Source organism: Amblyomma maculatum, unplaced genomic scaffold (genome assembly GCF_055883805.1).
Source record: "Amblyomma maculatum isolate TAMU_Amacu unplaced genomic scaffold, ASM5588380v1 scaffold_19, whole genome shotgun sequence".
Taxonomy (NCBI): domain Eukaryota; kingdom Metazoa; phylum Arthropoda; class Arachnida; order Ixodida; family Ixodidae; genus Amblyomma; species Amblyomma maculatum.
In genome coordinates this window covers 9,289,559-9,314,908 of record NW_028146744.1, presented here as the reverse complement: position 1 = coordinate 9,314,908, position 25,350 = coordinate 9,289,559, and the positions used below count along the sequence as shown (strand labels likewise).

Sequence of the window (25,350 nt, the reverse complement as noted above, 5' to 3'; positions counted from 1 at the left end):
AGTTACAGCCACCGCAATCACCCGATCCTGTCATGCCTCTCTCCTTCCGTTCCCTCGCAAAGGTTTTTCACTCTCCTGCCCGAGGTCGTCTAGCCTCCGCAATACAAATTCCCCTTCCTCCTCCCCGTTTGGCGGGAGGTGGGGCGTGGCTCTCCGTGAGCGCGAAAAAAAAAAAAAAACGGTCGGAGCGCACGCCGCTGGATTCAGTCTGGCCGTGGCGAGGGAAAAGCGTGCAGCGAGCGGTAGACACCCATCCTTCTCCCGTCAGTCAGCGAGACGGACCAATGGACATCGTTTGCGGTACGTACGTCATTGCTGTGGCCCGTCGAGCCAGCGCAGGAAACGGGGAAGCTGGCTTCCCGGAGGAGAGCACGAGAGCTTTGAATTGTATTTTCGATGCTTTGCGGCGCGCGTCACTGTAGCATTTTGCAGACTATCTCCGGTACCTGATCGAAACACTGGGCTCCTTTGCTTAAAAGGGCCTTCCCTGGACAGTGGCCCTTTAATACATTTTACATTTGCCATCAACTTCATAAAAAATACCTTTTTTAGGGAAAAAAGGTCGGATTTGGCTAATTTGTATGTTTTTTTATGTCGTTTTTGTTCATGCCGCGTTTTGCTGCCCCACAACTTTGCCAGCTGTGCCACCAGATGGCGCTGGCTGTGCCCTCCACACTGCGCATCTTTTTTTGAGAAAATGGTTCCTTGGTGCGCATCTTTTCTATAAGATCCGCTCTGTGAAGATGTCTAAGCATGCGAAGCATGTTATTGCAAACGTGTATGCTCGGAATAGAGCCCGTTTCGGCAGGAACCACTCGCCTACGGAACGAGAGCGTAGTGATACGCCTCCTGTTTTTCTTGCGGACTACTCGCGTAGCTTTCGCTGCGTTGCACCTGATGTATGAAACGGAGTATAGAAGCCTATTGCACCATGGCTATATATTGGAGCTTTCGCATAAGTTGCACGTGCTCAGAATCTGTGCCCAGCGCGGGCTGCACGAGGCGGAATATAACATGGCCCGGGCTTTCGGGTCAGCCCGAGACCGTGCATAGCTCTACCACCGACGTCAGTGCGCGGGGATGTTGCCCGAATGGGCATTTTTCAAAAATTTGCATATTACCGGCTCCACGCAAAGCTTGCAAATCTGACTCGGCCACCCACAAAGGCCATGATTTGCTTGCATTACAATTTTACCCCAGGTAGCATTTCAGGGGCCCTTTGCATTAAAAGCAAAAAGGAAATGAATGGTGCACTTAACAGCGTAAAAAAATTGGTGGGACTTGGCTTTAAGAGCAGGCACTGCCTTTTGTTTAAGTTGATCTTTAGGGAAAGGAAGCACAGCATCGGTTCTTAGTGGACGCTTACACTTGTCAGAGATGCATATATCATCTGTTCAAATCCCTAGTGTATGAGCAAGGATTGATGTGAAATTAACAACCACCTGAACGCTCAATTTAGGTTACGGCAACGACTTTTTGGCAAAACATGCTGCATACGCTTCGCGCAGGAATGGACAGAAAGGATACAGAGAAGTACTGAGGGGATTGACAGAAACGACAGCAATAGCTTTGTACATGTCCAAGCACAGATTTAAATAATGACTGCAGCACCATTTCAGAGGCTGCTTGCGTGTCAGTTTATTTTGGAATGGCGTCATGGCTTCCAGTAGGCTGAAACTGTGCGCTTCACCTCGCAGACTGTGGTGGAGCATCCCAGGAACACGTTGGGGCTGTTCTGTGAAGAGGCACCACTGGCAATGCAGTGTACCGCGAAAAGAGAAGCGGAGGCCTACATGATTAGTTCTACAGCATTCTCCACACCTGACGAAACTAGGAAAAACTCTGGCTTGCTTGGGTTTCATCACAAATGCAGACAACCCTCTTACAACCGCCCATTAAATAAACTTATCATGCTGCAACAGTTTCCAGCAGCTTTTTTTTCCTGCTCATTCAAACATTTTTCCTGGTCCTTTGAGGGGGAAATGGTACAAACTGCAATGCACCATACCATACTGTCCTTATGGCCGTCTAGCAGAGCTCCTTAAAAGTTACGTCAATCTCATGGCGTTCTTTCACTGCTTATTTCCACAACAAGGCACACTTTTTCACAATAAACTCCAAATGCACTGCCAGTTAGTTGCATACGAAGGAAAGCACACCCATCCAGGCACTTTGTATGCACACAGAGAACATACCTTTCATACCCACCACTGCCTTTTGCACGTGACAGGACATTCGTTCATGCTAATTGTCAAGGGCCTGACATAGATAAAATGTTGATTAGGGCACGCTCATTAGTACAGTACGCACTGGGGTTTCGCATTGCAAGCTCACCACCCCCTTTGCCCTCACACCTCTGCAATGCATGCACAAAGCCTGGTAATCACATGCTACACACAGCTCTTGTGATATGCACTTTGTAGAACTTCTGGATGATGTGTATACGTTGCAAGCCTTGCATTGAGAGCTCAAATCCAAATGGCTGCTACAATCCATTTCAACCTGAACGGTATGGCTCAATAAACTGTTGTGCGCACCTGTCACTTGCGCAGTGTCATGTGCTCACAGCAGGCAGTAATATCCACACGCTCATGGCAAATATTTACGTAAACAAATAAGCAAACTTGAGGGCTCTGCCCAGTGAATAAAAACAGACTAAGAGGTGTGTCCACCTCTCATGCCTGGCTTATCAGCTTTTCAAAGCGCTGCAAATTTATGATCCAGTGTGCATCCTGCAACACAGCAGTACTCAAAACCAACGCCAAACACTGGCTGCCTCTAGTGAAATGGATAGTGAAACAACTGCACATCAGCGGCCACATGCACAACGCTGAAATCTGGACTCATGACACTGGCTAGCAGATATTGTACCAGAGGAACACCTAAGCCAGGAAAAAGATATCCAGATGTACTACAATTTATTCAGATAGAATTTCAAAAAACATTAGTCCTAGTCATAAAAGAACTGGGAGGTGATTAAGCCAGATGGAAAGAGAAGCAGCCTGATGTGGCAACCGGTAGAAGGAAGAGTACAAAATGCACCAACTTGGTGCTTAACACACACACACACACAAAAGAAAAGCTGCCCTCCAGAGGTCGCATCCTCACTGGTCCACCCACACAAGGTCTTCTGGTGGAGTCCACATCTGCTGCTGAAGATGCACAGAAAGCCTCCAGGGTCAGGCATGAAAAAAGCTAAGTTAAGTGCTCGAGTAGAAAATAAGAAAAAAAAGAAGATGGTTGCACACAGCCCACTGCTGCTTCACAGCGAGATGTAGTCCATCCGAAGGCAGGAACTAGATCTTGGGCAACTTGGCCGCCTTGACAACAGGGTTGTTCCGCTGCAGAATGTAGCGCCCTTCAGTCTTGTAGTCATGGGAGCAAGCGTGCTCCTCGGCATAACGGTGAGCAGCGCAGAAATTGCTCCCGCACCTGCACATGTGGGAAACGCCACACTCAGTCTTCCTGTGGTCCAATTACACTCATTCCATGCTCTGAAGCTTCTCAAGAACACTGTTTTGTGCACATTCAACTGAAATACCAACACCACGATGTTTGCACATGCCGATTTGGGCATAGTTTCTTGGGAATCATTACTACGGTGCAGTGCCCTTTAACAATTTCAGAAAGAAACTAAAAATTTAATTGCTAAAACAGATTATCATTATATGTCGAGTGATGCCGCCCAGTCAATTGCAATAGTTCCAACGTCCCAGCACCCAGTGTTATAACCTGCCATGGCAATGGTGCCCATTAAAGTGGCCATCGCATCACAGACTATGACCATGTGCGAAGTTAGCTCTTGGCATAGCTCTGCTAGCAGATTTTACAAAGTTATAAAGCATCACTCACAAGGCATCAATTCGACTGATGTAACAAATATGCGGAAGCTGCGGTATCGTTATACGAAGTTTATTTTTCCATAGGAACAACACATACTTTGCATCATTTTACTGCAGCACAGCATTATAGACTATAAATTGTTCTATACAGTACGATTTCAAGTGAACTACACTGCAACCAATTCTGACATGCAGAAATTGTTAAGATGTAGAAGTGCCAACAAAGTGGAGTAAAATTGCACTGTAAAATAACCAGGCTGTGAGAAATGCTCGCTAATAGAACATTATTTGAATCATACTGCACATCATTATCCAAACTTCATAAACATTCAGAAATTAAGCCTACTCATCTAAATTGGCAGTGGCATTTCCAAACAGCAGTGCCTCGCATTCTTTAAAGAATTACAGTATTACAGCCGTGCCTTGTCATAACTAGACATAGCCAAAGCTGCCATTTGAAGCAGGCCTCCACGACTGGTGTTATAGTGGCTAGTCAACAACTGATCCCCATGACAGGGCGGCATAGCACTGACCGGCAAACGTAGGTGGAGGCAAGCCCAGTCTTCTTGTTGCACCAAGAACAGCGCTTTCCCTTCTTCTTGGCCTTGCCTGGTGACGGGTGCAGTGGGTCAACAACCATCGAATCCTCAGTCTTGGACTCTGACGTGCTGCTTGAGTCTTCGTCCAGCTGCACCATTCCGTTGCCACTGCTGACCTCCGTAGCCGTGCCCACGTCCACTGACAAGGCCAAATTGCTGCTGCTAGATGCCTCGGCCATCAGCGGCCCCCCCGTGGAGTTCACTGTGGTCGTGCTGCCTTCCGGAGCACCCTGACGCAAGCAAAGATGGCATTTCACCCACATGTACTCCAAGCTATATTCAAGAAAATGCAAAAGGACCTCCCAAGATTTCCATGCTGGCCATGATCATTCATGTACAACAGATGAAGTTAAACCAGAAATTACCAACAGAAAAAAAAAAAAAATCCGTTTTTATAATGTACACCCTCCTCTGACTGTTACTCTCAGAGAGACACTCTCGAGACATGGCGGCCAGCAAGAATGCTCAGCCTGAAGGCAGCTTCATCACACAGGCAAAATAGGTAGCATGCAGGCTCTCATCATTACACACTTGCAGTTTGCTCCCATTCTAGTGGAAGGCACCAGATAATTTAAACCACCTGGGGATTACATAGCACTGTCATGTGTTGAAACACGCAAGCCGCCTCTAGGCAGCACGTTTCTATGTGTTCCATTTTTTTCACCAGGTCACGAAAAGTGGCGTCGAGCTCACATCAGGACGTGCTATGAATTCGCGGTCATTCGCGATACTTCATTGCTTCTACTACTGATCTTTTTTTTTTTATACAGAAGTCATGGAAAGTCCAAAATCGATCTCAGGAGCTGACTTAAAGTTCAAGCGATGAATCAGGCAAATATCCACTTGGAACTTTAACTAGTGGCCCAAGGCAATTTCAGCATTTACACAGGGTCATTTTCTGTCTGCTATGTTAACTTCATTCACTAGGGTTTCAGCAAATTTATTTTTTTAGATTTGTTAGTTTGCCATCAAAATCGGACATCTGCTCACAGTTAAGTGAGCAGATGTCAGATTTTGATGACAAACTAACTGCACTCTGCCGCCTTTCGCAAAATGCGCCAGCTATGAACCAAGTTTAAAGAAAAAAAAAGAAAAAAGAAAGCCGCAGATAGGCACATTAATATTTACAAGTACAAAAAGAGGCAGTTGTTTTATTTCTATAGTTATGCATTCGACTTTCTGGATAATTTTTTTAGCAAGTTTGCAGAGACATCTTTCTTCGTGTCATGTACAAAGTTACACAAAAATTTGCACACACATGAAAGGCAGTCTAAATAGCAACATCCTCATATATGTTCTAGCAGAATCGAGCTAATATTTCATAAGAAAAAAAAAATTTTTTTTTTTCCAGAACCTGTTAGAGTCTATGGTGTCGAAACAGTTTAAAAACCTCACATCCGCGTTTTCCGCCCAAGCAAATGGCACAGACGCTGGGAGCTGCAAAAGAGACTAACGAAGCGAAAAGGAAGCCCAATTTACGGGCGTGAAGAAGGCTTCTATTTCAATTAAATGATATAAAGCTTAAATATGCAATGCATATATATAAAAAAAGAGGCATTCCATCCGTTTCCATGCTCTGGTATTTTTGAACATTCATTTTTTTTTTTTCTTCCTTGCTCCCTGGCTTTTTCAAACGTTTGCAAAATTTCTGTAACAAGTTTGGATGGGACGTTTTTTTCATGCTACGTATAAAACTTAAGGTGAAGATTACTTATGTAAAAGGAAGAACATTTTAAATATGCTACTCCAGGGTTATTCAAATGGTGCATTTATAAAACACCTTTCTTCCAGAACCCCTCAGATCCTGCTGCTTTCTCACGATCCAGAAAGCGTACACACCTTGTGGTCTGCCTCTACAAGAAGTGGCCACTGCAGCCGGAGTACTAGTGCCCTTATCACCACAGAGGGGCAACGATGAGGTTGGCAAAGATCCAATCTAGTGCAACTTTTCTCGAGTGATGTAATGCAAGGACAGAGACTGCAGTATTACTTTGGGTACAACTTAAAAAAAAAAAAAAAAAAGAGATTCCTTGCCTTTGCAACCAGATTCATCAGCCAGGGAAACTGCTTTTTCAAACTGAAAACAGCTGTATATAGAGGCTTCCACAAAGCCATGGCATCAAAGATTCCTAGCCAAAGCAGCTGGCTGCGTCGCAGTCCACACAAAAACCCCATTTTTTCATACGAAGCTTATTCTGGATTTCTGTTTACAAAACTGATTGGCCAAACATTTAAATACTCCCAAGATACTGACTTCTTACTGTGTGCTTCTTTTTCGAGTGATTACAGGGTGTACATATTCAGCAGAGATGCTGGTGGTGTGCACATTTTCGGGGCAAAGCAGAGCAGGTGGTTCCAATTTGTGCCACCATGCTTCTTAATGCAGCCTGTTCCTGCCTAACAGCAAAAGTGCACCACCTACCGTGGCGGCCGAGCCAGCTTCAGTCGATGAGCCACCAGTGGCTCTCTCAGAGCTGCCATTCGAAGGTCCATTAGGTGTAGGCACAGCTCCACCTGAAAACGCCATGCAACACAACTTTAGCCATTTCAACAAAACAGGGACCATGGCAAGTTAGGTGCCCCGAGAAGGGATTTGCAGTTACCTTTGTCCAGAAATGTATTTTAAAGCATTAAAAATTCTTCGTGTACAGGTACGTTCCCGAGCATACATGCGTGGTGTTAAGTTTAAAGGCACATAGGCATTTAAAGCCATCGCTCACCAAGCACAGGGTTTGTTTAGTAGGTAAGAAATAGTTTTTAAGACAGAGCTTGCTCTATCAGATTCCTTTAGGACACTAAAAACTGCCGAACTGTCTCCTAAGAGTAAGCTGGGATGGAAAGGGATGCATTCATAGCAGAATAGAATCAAACCTTTCTTTGTTTCAGCTGTCAGAGGCTTATTTATCGGAATTAGCCTTTGTCTTCATTACAAAATTTTTTTTCGAAGTGAATAGATGATGCAGACAGTATTATGATACAAAAAGCCTCGCTTGCACATCACAACTACGCTTTAAGCTACTGCGCTAATGAGGCGCCTCCCACAGTAGATAACTAACTTCTTTAGCCTTGGCAGAACCAGAAAACTCTCCGAATAATACAGCAGTCTGCATATCCTTTGCTAAGAAAAATCAGCTTCCTGCGTTCCATTAACACACTGTAAAAATTGGCACGTCATGCCATTGCACAACACATTCAGGACGACGTATCTTCAGGATCCAGAGAGCGCCACATCCGGCACAAAAACAAAAGCTGGCACTCTTTCACCACCATCACTGCACTTGCAAAGCTCTCATGTTGCATCTGTAAACGCGTCGCAATGTATCGCCTGCAGTGCAGCTTCAAGATGAAAGAACAAACACAGATGCGTTTCGAGGCCAAAATTTTAGACGGCACACTGCACTGGTGGTGTGAACATTCTCTCTCTCTTCTCTGGAGCAGATGAACAACTGTGAGAAGTCACAAAACTGTGAGATGTTGGAAAACATGCCTTGCTGAGGTGCTTTTTACAGATTTACAAATTGGCCAATAAGTGAACCAATTATTATTATTATTATTATTATTATTATTGTTAATAATAACGAAGATATGTCAGAAGTGTAGTACAAAAGTGATCTAGCTATGGCTCGACTGACACTACTCGCACGGAGCACCCCATTCGCGTCACAGGGTTCGTGACTGCAAGCCAAATATCATAAATGAAGCAAAACCATTTAATAAGAACCGAAATAAAACACTATGTAGTACAAGCTTGGATTTCACCTGCCTTCCGAGCCAGCGAGCGGTTATGTCGCGTGCAGCGCACGGAGCACGCATGTGCTTATGAGATTATTGCTAGCGTTCTTGTCTTGGAAGAAACACCTCCGTCGGACTATATACTTATTCTTCTAGTGCGAGATTTTCTTTGGTAACTTCGTAATAATAAAAAAACAAATCCGTATATAGATCGCATGCTACATGCTAAAACGATGGTCAACAAGTGGGCCACTTTATTTCACAGTACTGATGATACTTTAGCAGTTTTTAAACATATTATATGCGACAATATATTTACGTAGTGGATTTACCTTGAGATGCACTTCCTACGTTTTGCTAATGTGGGACGCATTCACAATCAATATTTACTCATCCCCGTCTGCTCTACAGTGCAGACGTGAATAAAAAGTTTGCCGCCTATAATTAAGTATCCTTCATGAAAATACGCGTCAAGTTGCCCAATCAAGACGGAATGCAGGTGGCATGTCGTGGTGCGCCTGCGGGGCGCGTCAAGGCGCGTGCTGGTGCGAGAGAAAGCACACGGCGCACGCTGTGAAGGCAAGCGAGCTGGGCCGGCGGCGTCCAGTGTGTGCTTTTCTGTCCGCGCGACAAAGCAGCGCGAGACGTCTGCACGTACGCGAAAGAGAGCAGAAAACTTGCACGGGATGCCTAGGTGGTGCCGCCGCGCGTATCCCCAGTTTCTATTTTTCCGTCACAGATCGCGCTCCCTGTCACGAGCAGCAGCGCCGCTCGACGGTGCTTTGGAAGCCTATAAAGTGGAACCAGCAATGAACAAATTTATCATCTCATCTGGCAACGAGTGACATCAAAAACATTGTCTGCATCACAACAGATCTGAACGTGCTTTCTTTGGCTACTAAGTGGTTAGGCAGGTTTACTAACATGGATGAGAGCTTGCCCAATTTTTCTCTTTTTGCACCTACTACAGTAGATGACCAATTTTTCGAACTCCAATAATTCGGACTTTATTCAAAAACTGCCATGCAGCCCATAGGAGTGTGTACATATTCACGTCTGATATTTCGGTCCCTATGGTGTCCAGAATTTGGCGCGAGCAATACTGTGGAGATTGTTTTTTGGCCGAAGGCTCATTTCTTCAGCATCACTTAGATGCGAGTGGGCGCTGTTTTCGCAAACAACCAGTTTTGCACGGTTGTGAATGCTAGGCGAAGCAGTAATTCGGACGAGCTTAGCTCTTTGTTCATCGCCATTTGAGTCAGTAGCAATAAGCGAATGCTTGTCCCTTTCATCGCGGAAGCCTAAAAAGAGCGCACAATCAAATTTAAAATGACGCGGCTCGCTACGACGACGCCCGCTGCTGCTCCACCCACGAGAAAAGAGGGGGGGAAGGGGGGTGCATTCGTGATTCATGGGGTGTTCTCATTCCGCTCGCTTTTTACTCACGAGTTTTATATTGCGGTCTTAACTATCCTCGTTAACTATGGAAACTGAATGTTAGTGCTTTGCTCGGCACGTGCATTTATTTGCAGCACGATCGACTGTGTTGCAGTACATCGTGAAGTGGCATGGACATGACAAGAGCATGACTGGCCAGATATTCTATCGGTTAGAACGGCTACAGCTTAGCATGATCCACTTCTGCAGGGCACCACTGCGCACGCGGTCACCGCCTTGAGAGAGTTGCATGTTTCCTGGTGGCATGCACACCTGTCATGTCTGCACCAGCCAGCGCGAGCGCACTGGCGGCCACGCCCGCCTTATCAATCACACGTGTGCATGGGCGGTGCACGGAAGCAGACCACAGTAGCAGATCGCACTATACTATAACTCCCTGTTATCGGCATATAAACGAAACATGGTGAGAAGCGAAGTTCGCGATTTTTTAAAGCTGAATTTTAGCAGGTTTTTTTTCGAACTGTTCGATTATTCGAACCATTTCACAGGTCCTGCCATGTCTAAAAAAAACTGTCGGCAACTGTAGTACAGCTGTTCTTTACATATTTACTGCCATGCTGCTACACGCATGCCACTGTACAGTATGGTCCCTCGTTAAACGGAACGTGCGATCGCACAGCCTACATACTTCACAAAGCACTGCTACCGACAACTGGCGAGATGGACAGCACCATATGCATGCTGGATAAGAGCAGTCAGCAATTTTTACTACGCATGCATCTTGTGCAATTTTTTGTCACCGGCTATTGCGGGAGAGCTTTGCAAAGCGCTTCGGCGACGTGGCATCATCATAGTGTACATAGTACTTGCACATGTCATAATTTCTTTCCTCATTTAAATACCTGTTTCGTTAATTTGTGACAATAGCCACGCTGTGGTGGTGCAGTGGTTAGGGCCCTATTGACTACTGTGCCCAAGGATGCGGGATCGAATCCCAGCTACAGCGGCCACTTTTCATTGGAGGCGAAGAGCAAGGCACCCATGAACTGTGTGATGTCAGTGCACGTTAAAAACATCAGGTGGTTGAAATTTCCAGAGCCCTCCACAATGGTGTCTCTCATAGCCCGAGTCGCTTTGTGATGTTTTACCCCATGAACCAAACCAAACCTATTTGTGACAGTTTTCATGATCTTTTGATGATGCCACGAATTTCGAATTTCCCGTGCTCGAATTCAAGGCTGCGATTGGGCAAAGCATGCGCGCTCCATGAGAACGCGGGGGATCGGGTGACTGCTGCTGCGCCCTCTGACACGTCGGTCTCCGCCGGCTACCTCCCAGCGTCGTCTGCTCCCGTTGGCTGTCTTTGTACTTCGTGCGTTCTGTTCTCCTTTCGTCATTTTTGCGATCGCCGAATGTCGTCGTGCCCTCTGAATGGTTTCTAGCAAAATGGTTGCTCACGATGCCTCGAGATGCGACACGCGTTCAGTGCACGGAAGCGAAGGCTGTCCTCATGGAGAGGCGCGCCAACGACGACTGCGACGCCTGCAGTGTTCTAGCATCTGTTACAGTGGAACTTAGAAGGCAAGGAATTAAAAAAAGCCCCTTGTCTTGCCCTGCGATACTTATTCAGAAATTGCCACAATGAATTTCACAATGCCAACATATTCTGCAAATTCTACAGGCCTGGACCCATGCGACCCATATGATATACTGTAAGGTAAGAACCAGCGTGCACAGCTTTATGAAACTTATTAGTTATTCAAATGTACATGCTATGAGCCTGCTTTAAGAATTTAAATGCAATATCTTGACAAACAAAATGTTAGCGCTTCCTCGACCTTCTAGTGCCGTTTTCTCAGAATCATTTTTTTTTGCCTAGTATGGCTGCTTAGGACAGCCGTATCTCGGGAACCGCTTATCAGATTTTCACGAGCTTTCTTTTATTCTATACCTCAATAACTTTCTGAGGGTAAGACAATTTCCCTTTTTTCAAAATATTGTGTCTGGAATTAACAAAAAACAATTAAAATTTGGTTAATGCAGGTCTGATTATAACACTGATTTTGGGACTGTGCTAATTAAAAAATTTGAAAAAAGGGAATTGTCATGCCCTGGGGTAACTATCCAGGAATGACCATAACGAATTTCATAGTACCAGCACGTTTTGCAAATTCTCCAGGCCTGCCCTAAGGGACCTATGTAAACCATCTTGATATACTCCTCTAACTTGAGAACCAATGAGTCCAGCTTCATGAAACTTGGTAGTTCTTCAAATGCTTGTACTATGAGCCTGACCTGAAAATTTCATTCAAATATCTCAAGAAATAAAAAGTTGGTGTTCAAGGGTAGCCTTCCCATGATATGGCTCTTAAAGCTATTTTTCTTAATTTTTAACCAAACTTGATGAAACTTGGTATTATCATTCGGTTTCTTGCATTGATTTCAAATATGTAACTGTTTTTCCAATTGGTCAATTAGTTTAAGAGAGAGATGAAATTAATTGTTCATGATTTGTGGAAATAATGAAAATATAACCACACTACAAAAAATTCACATGGACACCTTGCTAGGTACTTAGAAAGCATAAGGAATGCAATGTTAGGAGCACATTTTTGATATAACAGATCTTAACGATGTTATAGCAGTTCAAAGTTCACTGTTCCAAATGTAGGTGCCCTGTCTGATGTAGAGCAAAATTGAAAAACTTTTGAAACGTAAATTTCAAAATCTTTTCCTAACATCGTGTGCTCTGCTCTTTTAGATACATGCCACAACATAAATTATGGTTCTACCTGAATGGGTGTTCTGAGAAAACAAGAAAAAATAATTTTTTTTATTTATGGGCAGATTTGCACCATTTGTGTATTTTCTCGTGCTCATTCCAAAACTAATGCAGGTAGTTTTAAATATAACAAGGAAAACTGGTAATTTGTTTGGAGGAAGCATATGGTTAGTAAACATTCGATATTGGAGAAGATTTCGATTTGAATTGTCTAGAATCATCTATGAACTGCAATAATGCATAAATGAGCATTCCAGGATGATTTGAAAGGAAGAAGCCGAGACATTGCTGCTCCAAAACGGTCACTGTGTCCAAAATTCAATTTCAAGAAATTGGTCAAAAATGTTTTTGGCATATTTTTGGATTACCTAGTTGTAAAATGAGTTATGACTGGTTTTTGGTGTGAATTCATTGTTTCCCGTCGAGATAATTGCCCCTGCAACTCGGAAGGAAACTTATTTTGACAAAGTTTGCAATTCCGCATGCTGCTGCACAACTAACATTTCAGAGTGCTCGATCTGTAACGACCATGAACTGCTTAGGTATCACTTTTTCATCTTTATCGTCACGATCGCGATGCTCGTACACGGCAGGAATCGCCTCGAGGAAATCGTTCGCTCTCCTACCTGTTGTGCCGAGCACCACCGGCTACACCGTTGTCGGCCCAGCGCGGAGAGTCTGTGCTTCGTCACTGATTGCGGATAACAGGACGCCGCAATGTCGCATCAGCGGCACACCTCTTATCGCAACCTTTCTTTGCTTTTTAGGCCAGTATGAAACTCGAACCTAAATTTTCTGCGTTTCACGCCGTGGCCGTGACGACAGAGCGCCGCTAAACCAGATAGGCCTAAACCTTTTCAAAATGGCGCCACGCCACAAGCAGTCGATGCTGGCAGCCAACCAAAAGTGGTCATTTGGGTCACATGCCTTTGGAGCCCAATAGCAGCGCGTGTTTCGGGCAATTTTGTCCATTCATATTCCACTTCGGGTGCTCGCTCACGGATGCCAATTGTGACATGGGAATACAGAAATGATGCCAGTGGAGCGCATATTTCTCGATTTGCGGCCGATCAAAACTAAGTGCGATTTGACCTCAATTTAAAGGGCCAAGAGTTCAGATTTACAACTTTGGAACACTGTAACATGCAAAATAGGTGGTATTTTTCCATCAAAATTTGCAGATAGTTGTTACAATGTCTCAGGGCCGCAAAAATGAAATAAAAAATCAATTTTTAGGCCGAATTTTGGCCGCAAAAACCCGTGTCCTCCCTTAAAAGTAATAGTAATATGCCCCCTTATCTGCAAGTGGAAAAGTGCATAGGCGTCATTACTCACTGGGAGCCTTGGGGTCTTCGCCCTCATTGTCGGCTGCTACGCGGGCCCAACGCGACGTGTCGGAACTCTCAGCCAACTGCTCTGGGCGGCGCAGATATGGAATCAGATATGGAGCCAGCATTGGTCGATCCAGGATCCACCTGATTCTCTCGACATCTGCTGGGTAACAACAAGTACAATGATGCTCTGGGGACACACTGGTTTGCACAACACCCCTCTACTAGAAGTTACAGCGCCGGGCATTCCTCAATGTTACACACCATTTTGATTCCCCCCCAACCCAAAATTCTGAAAAATATTTCTGACTATGCCAATGGCTTGCTGTAACAGGATCAGACCTCTTGTAATTGGCTAGTACCATAGCACGACCTCCATCGTAAACGCACAGCCAATCACCGAAAACTGAGAAAGTAACGCCACTAACACCACACTAGTACCAGCACACACTTTTTTTTAAATTTTAGTTAGAATGCAACGAAAAAAAGGAACGCCATAATTTACCATATACAGTAAAACCTCGTTACAAGAGACACTCAAGAGACCCGAAAAACATGTCTCTTGTAAGCAAGGTCTCTTGTAACCAAAAATTTTAAAATCACTGTGTTGATCAGTTTACTGCACAGCAGCATATAGTAAATGCATTCACACGCATTAACAGGAAATTTTCAGGAAAGCTTAGAGAAGTTATTCATACCAGTATGTATTTTTGTGAGTGCAGAGTGTATCCCTTCCCAATTCTGGAGGTAAAGCACTTCACTTTGCAAGCCTTCTTGTTGCTCTAATACCTTTGAGGCACTCTTACATACTCGTCACCCTCAGATGATTCACAACGAGAAAGACATCAGGATTCTAAGCTTTCATCTTGTGATCAAATTTTAACAGCGAGGAGTTAAAAATGCTGGATGTCATTCATGCATTTTGATTTGCTTTGTAGGTAACAGTAATGCAATGCCGTTTTGACTATCCAATCATGGGGAAGCACTCCACAGTTCCTGACATACACAACAAAAAGGACACTGATATGAAACAGAATTTAGCTAAGGGAATCTGATGTGCATCATGTACGAGTTGGTACGTTCCAGATGCATTGCATGAGCACACCTGGGTTGTGTCTCTTCTAAATAGTGAGGAATTTACTCCACGAACCTGAAAAAGTCCTTAGTAACCGAGTGACTCTTGTAACCATGTCTCTTGTATTTAATTTCGTTAACATGGCAGTCATAGGAAAACCAACCAAACCATTTTCAAGTGTCTCTTATAAGCGAGTGTCTCTTGTAACGAGATTTAACTGTACTGCCAATTATAAGTAGACGCTTTCTTCGAAAAATGATCTCCTCCAAGTATGGGGACTGACTTACAAGCATACGGTCACCATAAGCAACATTCTACCTACAGAGTCGACAGATTTTTCGGACTCTCAATGGACTGCGATAATGTCTGAAAAATCAAGCAATCCGAAAAAACAAATATGCACCAAGAAAGCTCAATTTATTGCCTATTATTGAATTTGAGGCCGGAAAAAGCCATGAATGCTTTTCTGCACCACGCTCCGCTTCCGTGCTAATAGGTCCGGCTGAATTTCGGTGAGAATCACAGTGTCGCCGTAAACCGACGAAAGGGTTGCGACCGCTTGCATCAGCTCAGCTTGCGTAGGCTGCGCTGCTGCAGGTAAGTCATCGTCGTCGTCGCTCTCAGACTCCGCGAGCACTTGGTGATTAATTTCAGCATCTGTGAACTTAGCGCACAGTTCCAACTCGTGGTCCACGTCTGTGAACTTTGAAAACGAGACGGTCGATCAAATTTCGACAGTGCGAAGGTCGTCAATGAGCTGCTCACTGCCTGACAGCTGCTCGACGATGCTCTCCTCGTCCAAGGCTGCCGACTCATCATTCAGCACAAATCCCGTGTGGCGGAAGCAATTGCGCAGCGTTGTGGTTGCTACAGATTTCCACGCATCGGCGAGCATACTAAGTGCTCCAAGCAAATTGACAGTACGTTTTCCCACTGTCGAGGCACACCACCACTACCAACCACTGGATCACAACACCAACTCCGTTGAGTGCCTTCTCACTGCCGCTTTGTAAGCAAAAAGAAAAAAAAAAAAGCTCCTTATAAAATTCGGAAATAGCTTCTTGAAGAACTAAAGACAATTTAATTCAATGCGAGCCACAGTAGCAACAGAACGTAGTTCTCACATCAGCACGACCACAGCTATGCCTACTCGATATGCTTGGCAACGCACGGCAAACACACAGAGGAACAGGCAGTCGAAGCGATCAAGCTAAAAGAGAAAAAAAAAAGCACTCCAGCAGAGAGCAGCAACGTTGTTCCAGAAGCGGCTGCTAGACAAATAATATAGCCTCAATCCAGCGTCAGTTTAGTTGAGGAGTGGCATGCAAGGCCGGCACCGGTTTTGAGGCTATAGAAGGAAAAAGTAAACAAACGAGATGGCGGCGACACCGCTCAAAATGTATGGCAGTTGGCCCGGCAGACGCTTGGAATGTCCGAAACATCGAAGAGCCCTCCCTAGAGTGTCCGAAATTTTATAATACGTTGACTTTACAAGGTATGTAAATTGGGTGTTTGAAAAATCAGTCGACTGTATATGTGACTGCATTCTTCTCACAAGCAACAATGAATCTTAAGAACTAAATGGCTCTTTGCATGCCTTCTAAAAAACCTACTGACCTACTAACTAGCTATGGCCACAGCACAAAGCAGTGTACCTTGTGGGGACGATCTCCCAGCGTCCCCTGTAAGGTCGGCTTTCCCCCCGCGGTAGTTACTCGAGCTTTCGTAGAATGGCGCCAATATTAACTATCGAGAGATGGGGCCAGCGTCGCGGCAGGACAAGCGCCACCCTGATCTTGTCACCGAGCACGCGGACAAAGCCAAGTCTATTCGGCTGGGGAACTAGACGCATTTTTAGGCAGATTTTCAGTCGCAAAGAGCCGTGTCCCAACTTAAAAGTAATAAATATGCCTCCTTATCTGCAAATGGAAAAGTGCACAGGTGTCATTACTCACCGGGAGCCTTGGGGTCTTCGTCCTCATTGTCGGCTGCTACGCGGGCACAACACGACGTGTCGGAACTCTCAGCCAACTGCTCTGGCTGGTGCAGATATGGAATCAGATATGGAGCCAGCATTGGTCGCTCCCGGATCCACTTGATTCTCTCGACATCTGCTGGGTGACAACAAGTACAATGATGCTCTGGGGACACACTGGATTGCACAACACCCCTCTACTAGAAGTTACAGCTATTGGGCATTCCTCAATGTTACACATCATTTTGATTCCCCCAACCCAAAATTCTGAAAAATATTTCTGACTATGCCAATGGCTTGCGGTAACAGGATCAACCTCTTGTAATTGGCTAGTTTCAGAGCACGACTTCCATCGTAAACGCACAGCCAATGACTGAAAAATGAGAAAGTAGTGCCACGGGCACCACACTAGTTCCAGTACACACTCACTTTTTTCAAATTTTAGTTGGAATGCAAGGAAAAAGGAAAAGCCATAATTTACCATATACTGCTAATTATGAGTACACGTTTTCTTCGAAAAATGATCTCCTCCTCGGTTTGGGGACCGAGTTACAATCACGGTCACCCCATACAACAGTCTACCTATATATGCGACTGCATCCTTCTCACAAGCAACAATGAATCTTAAGAGGTGTGTCATGTAAAACTAAATGGCTCTTTGCATGCCTTCTAAAAAACCTACAGACCTACTGACTAGCTATGGCCACAGCACAGCACCTTGTGGGGACGATCTCCCAGCGTACCCTTTAAGGGCGGCTTTCCCCCGCAGTAGTTACTCGCGTTTTCGTGGAATGGCGCCAACATTGGTGGTTAACGTTAACTATCGAGAGATCGCGCCAGCGTCGCGGCAGCACAAGCGCCACCCCTGATCTTGTCATGCAGACAAAGCCACGTGTCTTCGGCTGGGGAACTCTCGGTTTGAGGGGGGGGGGGGGGGGCGAGCGGATGCATCTTCGCGCAACTGAGATCGCCGGTGAGGCGAACGCGGGACTTTCCCCGCCTGCTCGCCCTGTCTGGCCTCCGAGTTTATCTTCTGCCCTAGCGTGGGCAAACATGAGCCCGTAGCCCTGCCCTGCTGGCGAGTCAGGCTACCTGTATTCATTAGAGTTTTATTGCTGGCTGGCGTTGTTGTTATTGCAACAATAAATGCCTGTTTGTTGTCCGCACGTGCTGTTCCTTTGTTCCCAAGAGCACGGCCCGCAGAGATCGGCGTGCGCTCGGTAGCGCACGCGATCACTGGGTGGGGTCGGCGGTTTTGACTGTCAGCCGCGACTAAACGGGGAAAACGCATTTATTACACCCCCACAACCTATATTCACAATTCTTTTGCTCAGGCAGTTTGGGGCTTGGCTTATAACTGGAGCAGACTTACAATGTGGTAGTTCCTGCAAATGGATCTGCCCTGCAGTGAACGAGTGTAATAAGAAAAATGGCCAAATGAATTTACTGTACCTACTGTGTGGTTAAACGTAATAGTGCAATGCTAAACAATTCTCTTGGCTCATCATTGAAATATATTCAACATGCTTCTAAAATGAGATTTATGTACTATTGTCACGCCTGCATGTCAAGTGAAATATATTACGCTCTTCAGATTCATAAGGGTGTTTCTGTTTACAAATAATACTTGGCGAATAGTACTTTTTCCAAATCAAATTGAATATGAATAGAACAACCTTTCTATCGAATCAAATATGAATAACACAGCTAAAAACCAAATCCGATAATCTGATCATGCTGATCATGAAGCATGAAAAAGTGTCTAAAATTAAATTTTATTCAAAATGCTGCCTGATATGTAGTTCACAACAATGCACAGCTGCGTCAACCCTGGCTATAGGTGAGATCAAAGATTGCACAATGCCATAATCGGTATCAGGAAAATTAGTGCTCAGTAAAGTCAAGCAGAGTTGGTATGGATTAATAATATTACTAGATGCAGCTTGGCTAAATGTACAACATGGCACCATTAGAACATGCAACTAGAAATACAGCACTGTCAAAACATTGCATCAGTCGTACATCATCAACTAAGAGAAGGTAGGAGAAGAGCATTCAAAACTTTTAAGATGCCTGACTGGCACTAGCACTGCTGTGATATAGCACAGAAAATGTAAATATAAGGCTAGATTAACTTAAAGGAGTATAGCAGTTTTTGAAGCGTCGGAAGGAATACGATTGCTTTCCTGGTTATACAGAGATGCTCCCCAAGCAATCCCAACCTCACATGTTGCCGCGAAGATATTTTAATTTGATTTTAAAAACAAGCCAGGCAAGTACTCATTTTTCAAAACCCATTGCCACAACATCTCTGTGACGAAAAAGTGTACATAAGTGAACAACATGACGTCATTAAACAACTGTGACGTGGAGTCTGCAAAGCAAAGAGCAGTGACGACATATGACCGGACTTGAACAGCGGCGGCGGCACCGCCGCCGATTCCGGCCGTGCCCTGAGAAAATACACTTCTCGGTTTACTTGATGGCTTCTTTGTTGGTGCATGTTACAATTACCTCCTTGCCGCACGTATGGAGACTGCCTGCTATACTCGGGCCCCAACAGCACGCCTGCACAAGTGCAGGGCTTTCGGCAATGGTGCCTCGCGATGGCGCGCCGGGAACCAACCGCGCTGCTCCCCGCCTACCCTAGAAGTCGCTAGCCTAAGCTGGTTTCACATCGAAGCGCCAGCGAACGGCGCATCGGAACGGGCTAATGCTGTAATAAACGTCAGACTTTAGCACCGCTTTACTGGCAAGTCCATCTCGTAAAATATTTTCTTGCTTTGCATGACTCCTTCAGCAGCGGAGCTAGCAGACATCAGGTGCGTCGCACCGGGCAGCAGCTGTAGGAAAAAAAAGGTTCGCTTGTATCACTGTAATTACTTCTACCAGAACCTCAGTATTGGCCGAGCTATCCTCGCAATTTAATCGTGACTTATAGTCCTGTGTACAAATAGTATAAGCGAATGAACAGTGATCCACGATAGCTAGGTTACCGATAGCGGATGCTATGAGGCCGCTATGACTTGGGAGCCGATCGCGGCGGCCACGCCTTTACCATGGCTTCAGAGATCACCCCCGCGCGGAGGTGATCTCGGAGGCCATACCTTTATGCAGCCAGATTGCCTTGACTGCGCCAGATGACGCCACATGCTTGGACGGCAGCACACAGGCCCACCGCGTCTGAACTAATCACCACGTGAGCAGGCGTGAGCCATTGGGAGAGCTTACGGGTTAGGGCGGCTGATCGCGTCATTACTGAAATATTTATTTAGAACGCCAGCTTGGCTCACAGCGCTGGCCAACCGGACTGATAAAGCAGCATCTTCACGGTAATCAGCCCCTTTGTTCAACATTCCTACCAGTTGACATTTCCTGCACCGCTGCGCGTCAACCCACCAAGCTTTCGTGGCAGCTGCTGATTCCTGCTTCTTCGCTTGTGTCGCAGGCGAGCAGGTCGGGATCGCAGTACTAATTCTGCTACGCTGAAACACTGCTCGACGACGATATTTTCTTGCATAAGCGACCGCAAGCAGACGAAAAACGAGACTCGAATGCGTCATCAAATTTTGTGTTTACGCGTTCACCAACCTTGCCAGTAGGGGGCATTTGTGTGGCGTTCTCGTAACTGACGTCATCGCACACTCGTGCCCGGAGAGATCGAAACCGAAACTGGCCCTGATAAATGCCCTGATAATAAATTATTTGAGCTTTGCTCGGACTTTTTGGATTGCAGTCCCCCTGTTTTGGACCACTGTGGATCGATTAAAGCGAAAATACCGGAACAGAAAATATACGTGTTTATACTCCTTTGAGGAGTAATTGACTAGGAATTAACAGTATCACCATTCAAGGTGTAACCGAGGCATTCTTTACACAAAAAGTATTCGAAAATTATTTGATACTTTGCAAAGATATTCAAACAGTTTTGAATATCACAAATCAAATCTGAGGATATTCAATATATTTCAAAGTTTCAAATATTCGCACAGCCCTAGCCATATTTCGTATCTTTTTATATACTGCACTGCAATCTAAGAAACCCCAAGAATGTCTTGTTACTGTTCATGAGCAATAACTGTGTGTGAAATGTGGAAGTCAGTCGGAAGAAAAAGCATGCAGGGATGAGTTGTGCCTAGACAGGTTTAATGGCACATAAGCAATAAGGGAATGCCGACATTCTTGATTCCTGGGGGTCATCATGCTTCTGCAGCACACACATCTGTTCTCATTTCGACTAAATCCGATGCGGCTTGGAACACAGCAAAATTTAAAGCTGCCTCCATGTGCTGTAGCTTTTGTCGTGCAGTGTGTAATGTTACCGATTAATGGCGTAACTACATTTTTATCGTGGAGTGCTGCCAGTGCAGCCAGAGAATAAATGATGCTGTTCTTTGCACCGTATTTACTCGCATAGTGCTCACACTTTTTCGCGCAAAATTGGTGCTAAGTTGGGGCACCCAACCGCGATGCGGCATCAAGAACACTGTAGATGGTGGAACAAAGCAAATAACACGGACAGAACGAAGGAACTACGAAAACGAGATGCAGAGACACCTCGCAAAATTGCGACGACGACGAGCACCATGGAAGTAAAAAAAAAAAAAAAAAGACTAGCATAACCTATGATGATGATCAACTACCCGAGCATGCTATCCCTGCCTAGTAGCGCGTACACACAACGAGGCCAGCTAGGTTCAGTAGCACTCCAAAGATGGTGCTTGTGACTACTATATATATGGTACTATTGGTGGTGCAATGATTATGCGAGGAAAAAAAAAATTTTTGATGCCCAATGTTCGGGGTGCGAGCATTATGCGAGCAAATACGGTATGGTCATTTATTACTTTTTCCAGAGCCGCATAGACTGAGCAGCACTCTGCAGTGGAAATGAATGTGGTAGCTCTGCTTTGTACCACTGCACTTCCAACAGTGTGTGTCAATTTTGACTCTCGTCTAAAAACTCCCGCGTAATCCTTTCTGTCGGCGCTAAGTGTTTTTGGAATGCATGTTCGCGTGGCGATTGTTTCTTCTGAAATTGTGTTATCAGAAGCAGTGGTTCAATGGTTTCTACATACACACTGCCACTGCACTAGACACCAACCCGATTTAGCGCAGAAAACTTGCTTGTCTTTTTTGTTTTTTTTTGGATGGAGCTGTACTTTAGCATTTCAAGCTTTCATACGGCGGCAGTTGTCATCTATAGGCTTCTCATACCCAGCAGTATGAAGCTCCACGGTACACCTTGGTAAACGGGAATTTGCTTAGCGCTCCAGATTTGCCCCCATTCACGCACTTGAAAAGAAAGCAACAACTTCAATTGAACAGGGTGCAACAGTTCAAATAGGATTTGCAGCAATTTTTGGAGCAGCAAAATCTATATTTGGAGCAGCTCAGAGGAAAACAAATACTGCACTTTTCAGCACAAATTCAGATTTTTTGGAGCCGTTGAACATGAAAGAAACCTTACTTTCGGCATAAAAAATGAAAAGATGAGAATATCTGACCGTATGAATGTAATCCAAAGGAAGTCTAGCAAGGACCACGTATCACCAGCGCTGCGTGTACCTATTTTTGTAAATTTGTACTGCAAGGCATGCGGCTGCCGTAATGTTTTGAAAACAGATTTCATCGCATTTCCTGACAGACTTCAGCGTTAATAATTTGAGTACAGGTACTCGAAAGGTTAAACCTTTAGAAAGTGGGTGTTGCTCAAAATAGATTTTTTGACCATTTTCAGCCAATTCAAGACCCGCGACTCCCCTTACTTTTTCAAACTTCGGGGACCAGGAAGAAATGGGAAAAACTAGAGAATACGCACTTCTCTCTGCATCTAACGCAGTTTGAGAGTCTTAATCACGGGACCTTATCTTGCTCGCAAGACTCATAAAACAATGCTTTACTGTGTGTGAAATTCATAGATTGTGTCGTGAGAGGGCAGCTCCAGAAACCAAAAAGCGAAATGCCACATGTTCAAAGCAGGTAAGAAAGCAAGTTGTAAGCAAAGAAAACCGACGAGTGATCTCGGCTTCAGGCCATGACTTACGCTTTCTATGGGCTGGTGAAGACTCTGTGGTTTTTAGACAATCTTCTATTAAGGGGAGGTGGGCAAGCACTCGGGATATTAGGTTAGGTTTTTCGTACACAGAGTAGACTTTATAGTATTTCAATGTTCCAGCATCCACAAACGTTTTGGCAGTTTTGGGCTCCAATGTTGCATTAAGGAATTCAATGCTGGTGCACGTTTCCCCACCTGCTGACGGCCAAAATAAATTTCACATGTACCACTTCAAGTTATATTAGCACTAACACAGAAGCCTTTACTGGCACACCTCCTGCACCGTCTGACGATGGGAAAGTGCGTATCGATGAGACAGCAAAAGAACAGCCTTGCTGTACATGAATGACCCAGCAGTATACCGAAAACTTCCAAGAGCCGCATAAAAAACTAGAGGTACATCCATTAATAGCATGCAGTGCCTAAAACACGGTGTTGAGGTATTACTCCAAAATCACAAGTACCACCACAGCCCTTTTCGCAGTGTGACACAGTAGCAGTGGTTCCTTGCGTTATGGAGACACCACGTACATGAGCTGTGACCCGTGTGGTGAAGTGTCCTCAGACCGCAACAAATTCAGTCTACTCTTAAAGGGCCACTATCCAGGGAAGGACCTTTCAAGCAAAGGAGCTCAGTGTTTGGATCAGGTACCAGAGATAGTCTGTGCAAAATGCTACAGTGACACGCCCGCCGCAATGTAACGAAAATACAAATCAAAGCTCTCTCATGTTCTCCTTTGGGAAGCCAGCTTTCCCGTTCCCTGCGCTGGCCCGTCGAGCCGCAACTATGACGTCTTAGTCAAAAACGACGTCCATTGGTCTGTCTCGCTCGCTGCGACGCAGTAGACATCCAGCGACGTGCGCTACTTCGCCAGTTTTTTTTTTGTTTTTTTCTTTTCACACACGCGGAGTGCCATGCCCCACCTCCCGCCAAACAGGGAGGAGGAAGGGGAATTGGTCTTGCGGAGGCTAGACGACATCGGGCAGGAGAGTGAAAGACCTTTGCGAGGGAACGGAAGGAGAGAAGCATGGCAGAATCGGGTGATTGGGGTGGCTGTAACTATGTTATTATTTACTCTTTTCAAAAACATTTTGCAGCCTTGTGCTCTGGGGGCGAAGTCTCACAGTCACCGGGGAAGAAAATATTTGCGACAGGAGGGTGGATATTGGGCCTTTAAGGAGGGAGGAGGCACGTGGATGGAAGAGAGAAAAATATGAGTAGGCATTTGAATTGCACTACACCATCCCGAAATGAGACTAAAAGGCTAGTGGCACACGCTGCAGGGCCTGAAATGTCGGACTAGCCATATCACGGCCGAAGAAAGTTGTATGGCAAATTTTTTCGGCTTCTTGGGGCATTTTGGCCCAGCTAGGCGCAGATATATGCAGTTGTATCAAAATGGTGCTGCTGCTTGCCTTTGTTGCGGGTGACATGCCCTGGCTTTCTTCGCCTGCACGCTACGCTGTGACCAGCAGCCGTCCAGACAGATTGAGCCCGTTAGCCTTCTGGAGGGATTTCCTTGCCATGTTTGGCCATCAGACTTTATAAAAAAATTTCGTCTGCAAAATATTGCTCACAAAATGGCACATTGTGGTCTTGAGAACTGATGTAGCGTTTTCACAGAGGCCAAGCAGACATGACAGACATCTCCGCTCAGTGGGTGGGTGGCTAGCACCTGCTTCAAAGATGTGGTTCATCTGCTCATTAATGCCACAAGAAAGAGGTCATCGCTACTAAAACTGGCGTACTACCTGCCCTACCACCAGTCTTTAGCCTCATCATCCGTCACATGGCAGCCTGTCAGATCCACTCCCAGCTTGCCTCAGAGAAACTTGCAGAGAGCAGCTTTTTGTAGACTTTGGAAAATAAATTACTCTGTGAGCGATATCTGCATAAATAGGCTGGCAGTTTTTTTAATCAAAGTGTGGTGGCCATTCGTGTAGCAGCACAGTAGCTGGCCTCATTGCTTTGTCCCATATATTACTCACACTGTGACTGAATATGCCATTTTTCTGCTTGAAAGCACCCTGCCTGAACCACATAGGAAAACAACCCTAGCCATTACACAGGTGGCCGAGCCACCTCCTCAAATATGACCCTCCTCCCCCCATTGAGCTTAGATTTGGGCAAATGAAATAAGGAGTACAGATTTCACGACATTTGAGAGAAGTACACACCAGTAAAACAATGCCCTCATTCGAGGCGCCCAAATTTGGTTTACCTATCGGAGAGGATGCCCGTGCAGGTGCCGGGTCACAAAGGTCGGCATCGGCTCCCGTGGGGTGCGCGTCCAGAAGAAGGGCAGCTGACGAGGTGCTGGAGGACGACATGGGGCCAGACGAAGCTTCAGGCACCTCGGCAGCCCCAGCTGCTGACGCAGAAGGAGCATCTCCGTCCTGGCTGGCAGAGCATGGTGGCGTGGACTGGGCTGATGGACGAAGCACTGACACGTGCACATACCTGCACACACACAATTGTGGGCTGCAATTTATTAGAAGGTAACTATACACTCCATACTCTCATGCCCCATGGAAAGACTACAAGAGGACTGTGTCGC

At 45.4% G+C, this 25,350-nt stretch overlaps 1 protein-coding gene across 7 annotated transcripts in view; it reads right to left on the bottom strand.

The window, feature by feature from the left end:
* Positions 1-2,901: 2,901 nt before the first annotated feature.
* The window catches only part of LOC146171650 (uncharacterized), a 121,532-nt gene continuing 99,083 nt past the window's right edge, over positions 2,902-25,350 (bottom strand). For 6 of the 7 annotated variants that reach the window (XM_084586441.1, XM_084586443.1, XM_084586444.1 and 3 more), the window contains 6 exons: positions 25,015-25,253; positions 16,715-16,870; positions 13,689-13,847; positions 6,864-6,955; positions 4,376-4,671; positions 2,902-3,432 (listed from right to left, as the gene is read on the bottom strand). In XM_084586441.1, the coding sequence (XP_084442567.1) occupies positions 3,297-3,432; positions 4,376-4,671; positions 6,864-6,955; positions 13,689-13,847; positions 16,715-16,870; positions 25,015-25,253 (1,078 nt within the window). In that variant the 3' untranslated portion in view covers positions 2,902-3,296. The remainder of the gene's footprint in view (positions 3,433-4,375; positions 4,672-6,863; positions 6,956-13,688; positions 13,848-16,714; positions 16,871-25,014; positions 25,254-25,350) is intronic. The other variant, XM_084586440.1, reaches the window with a different exon arrangement.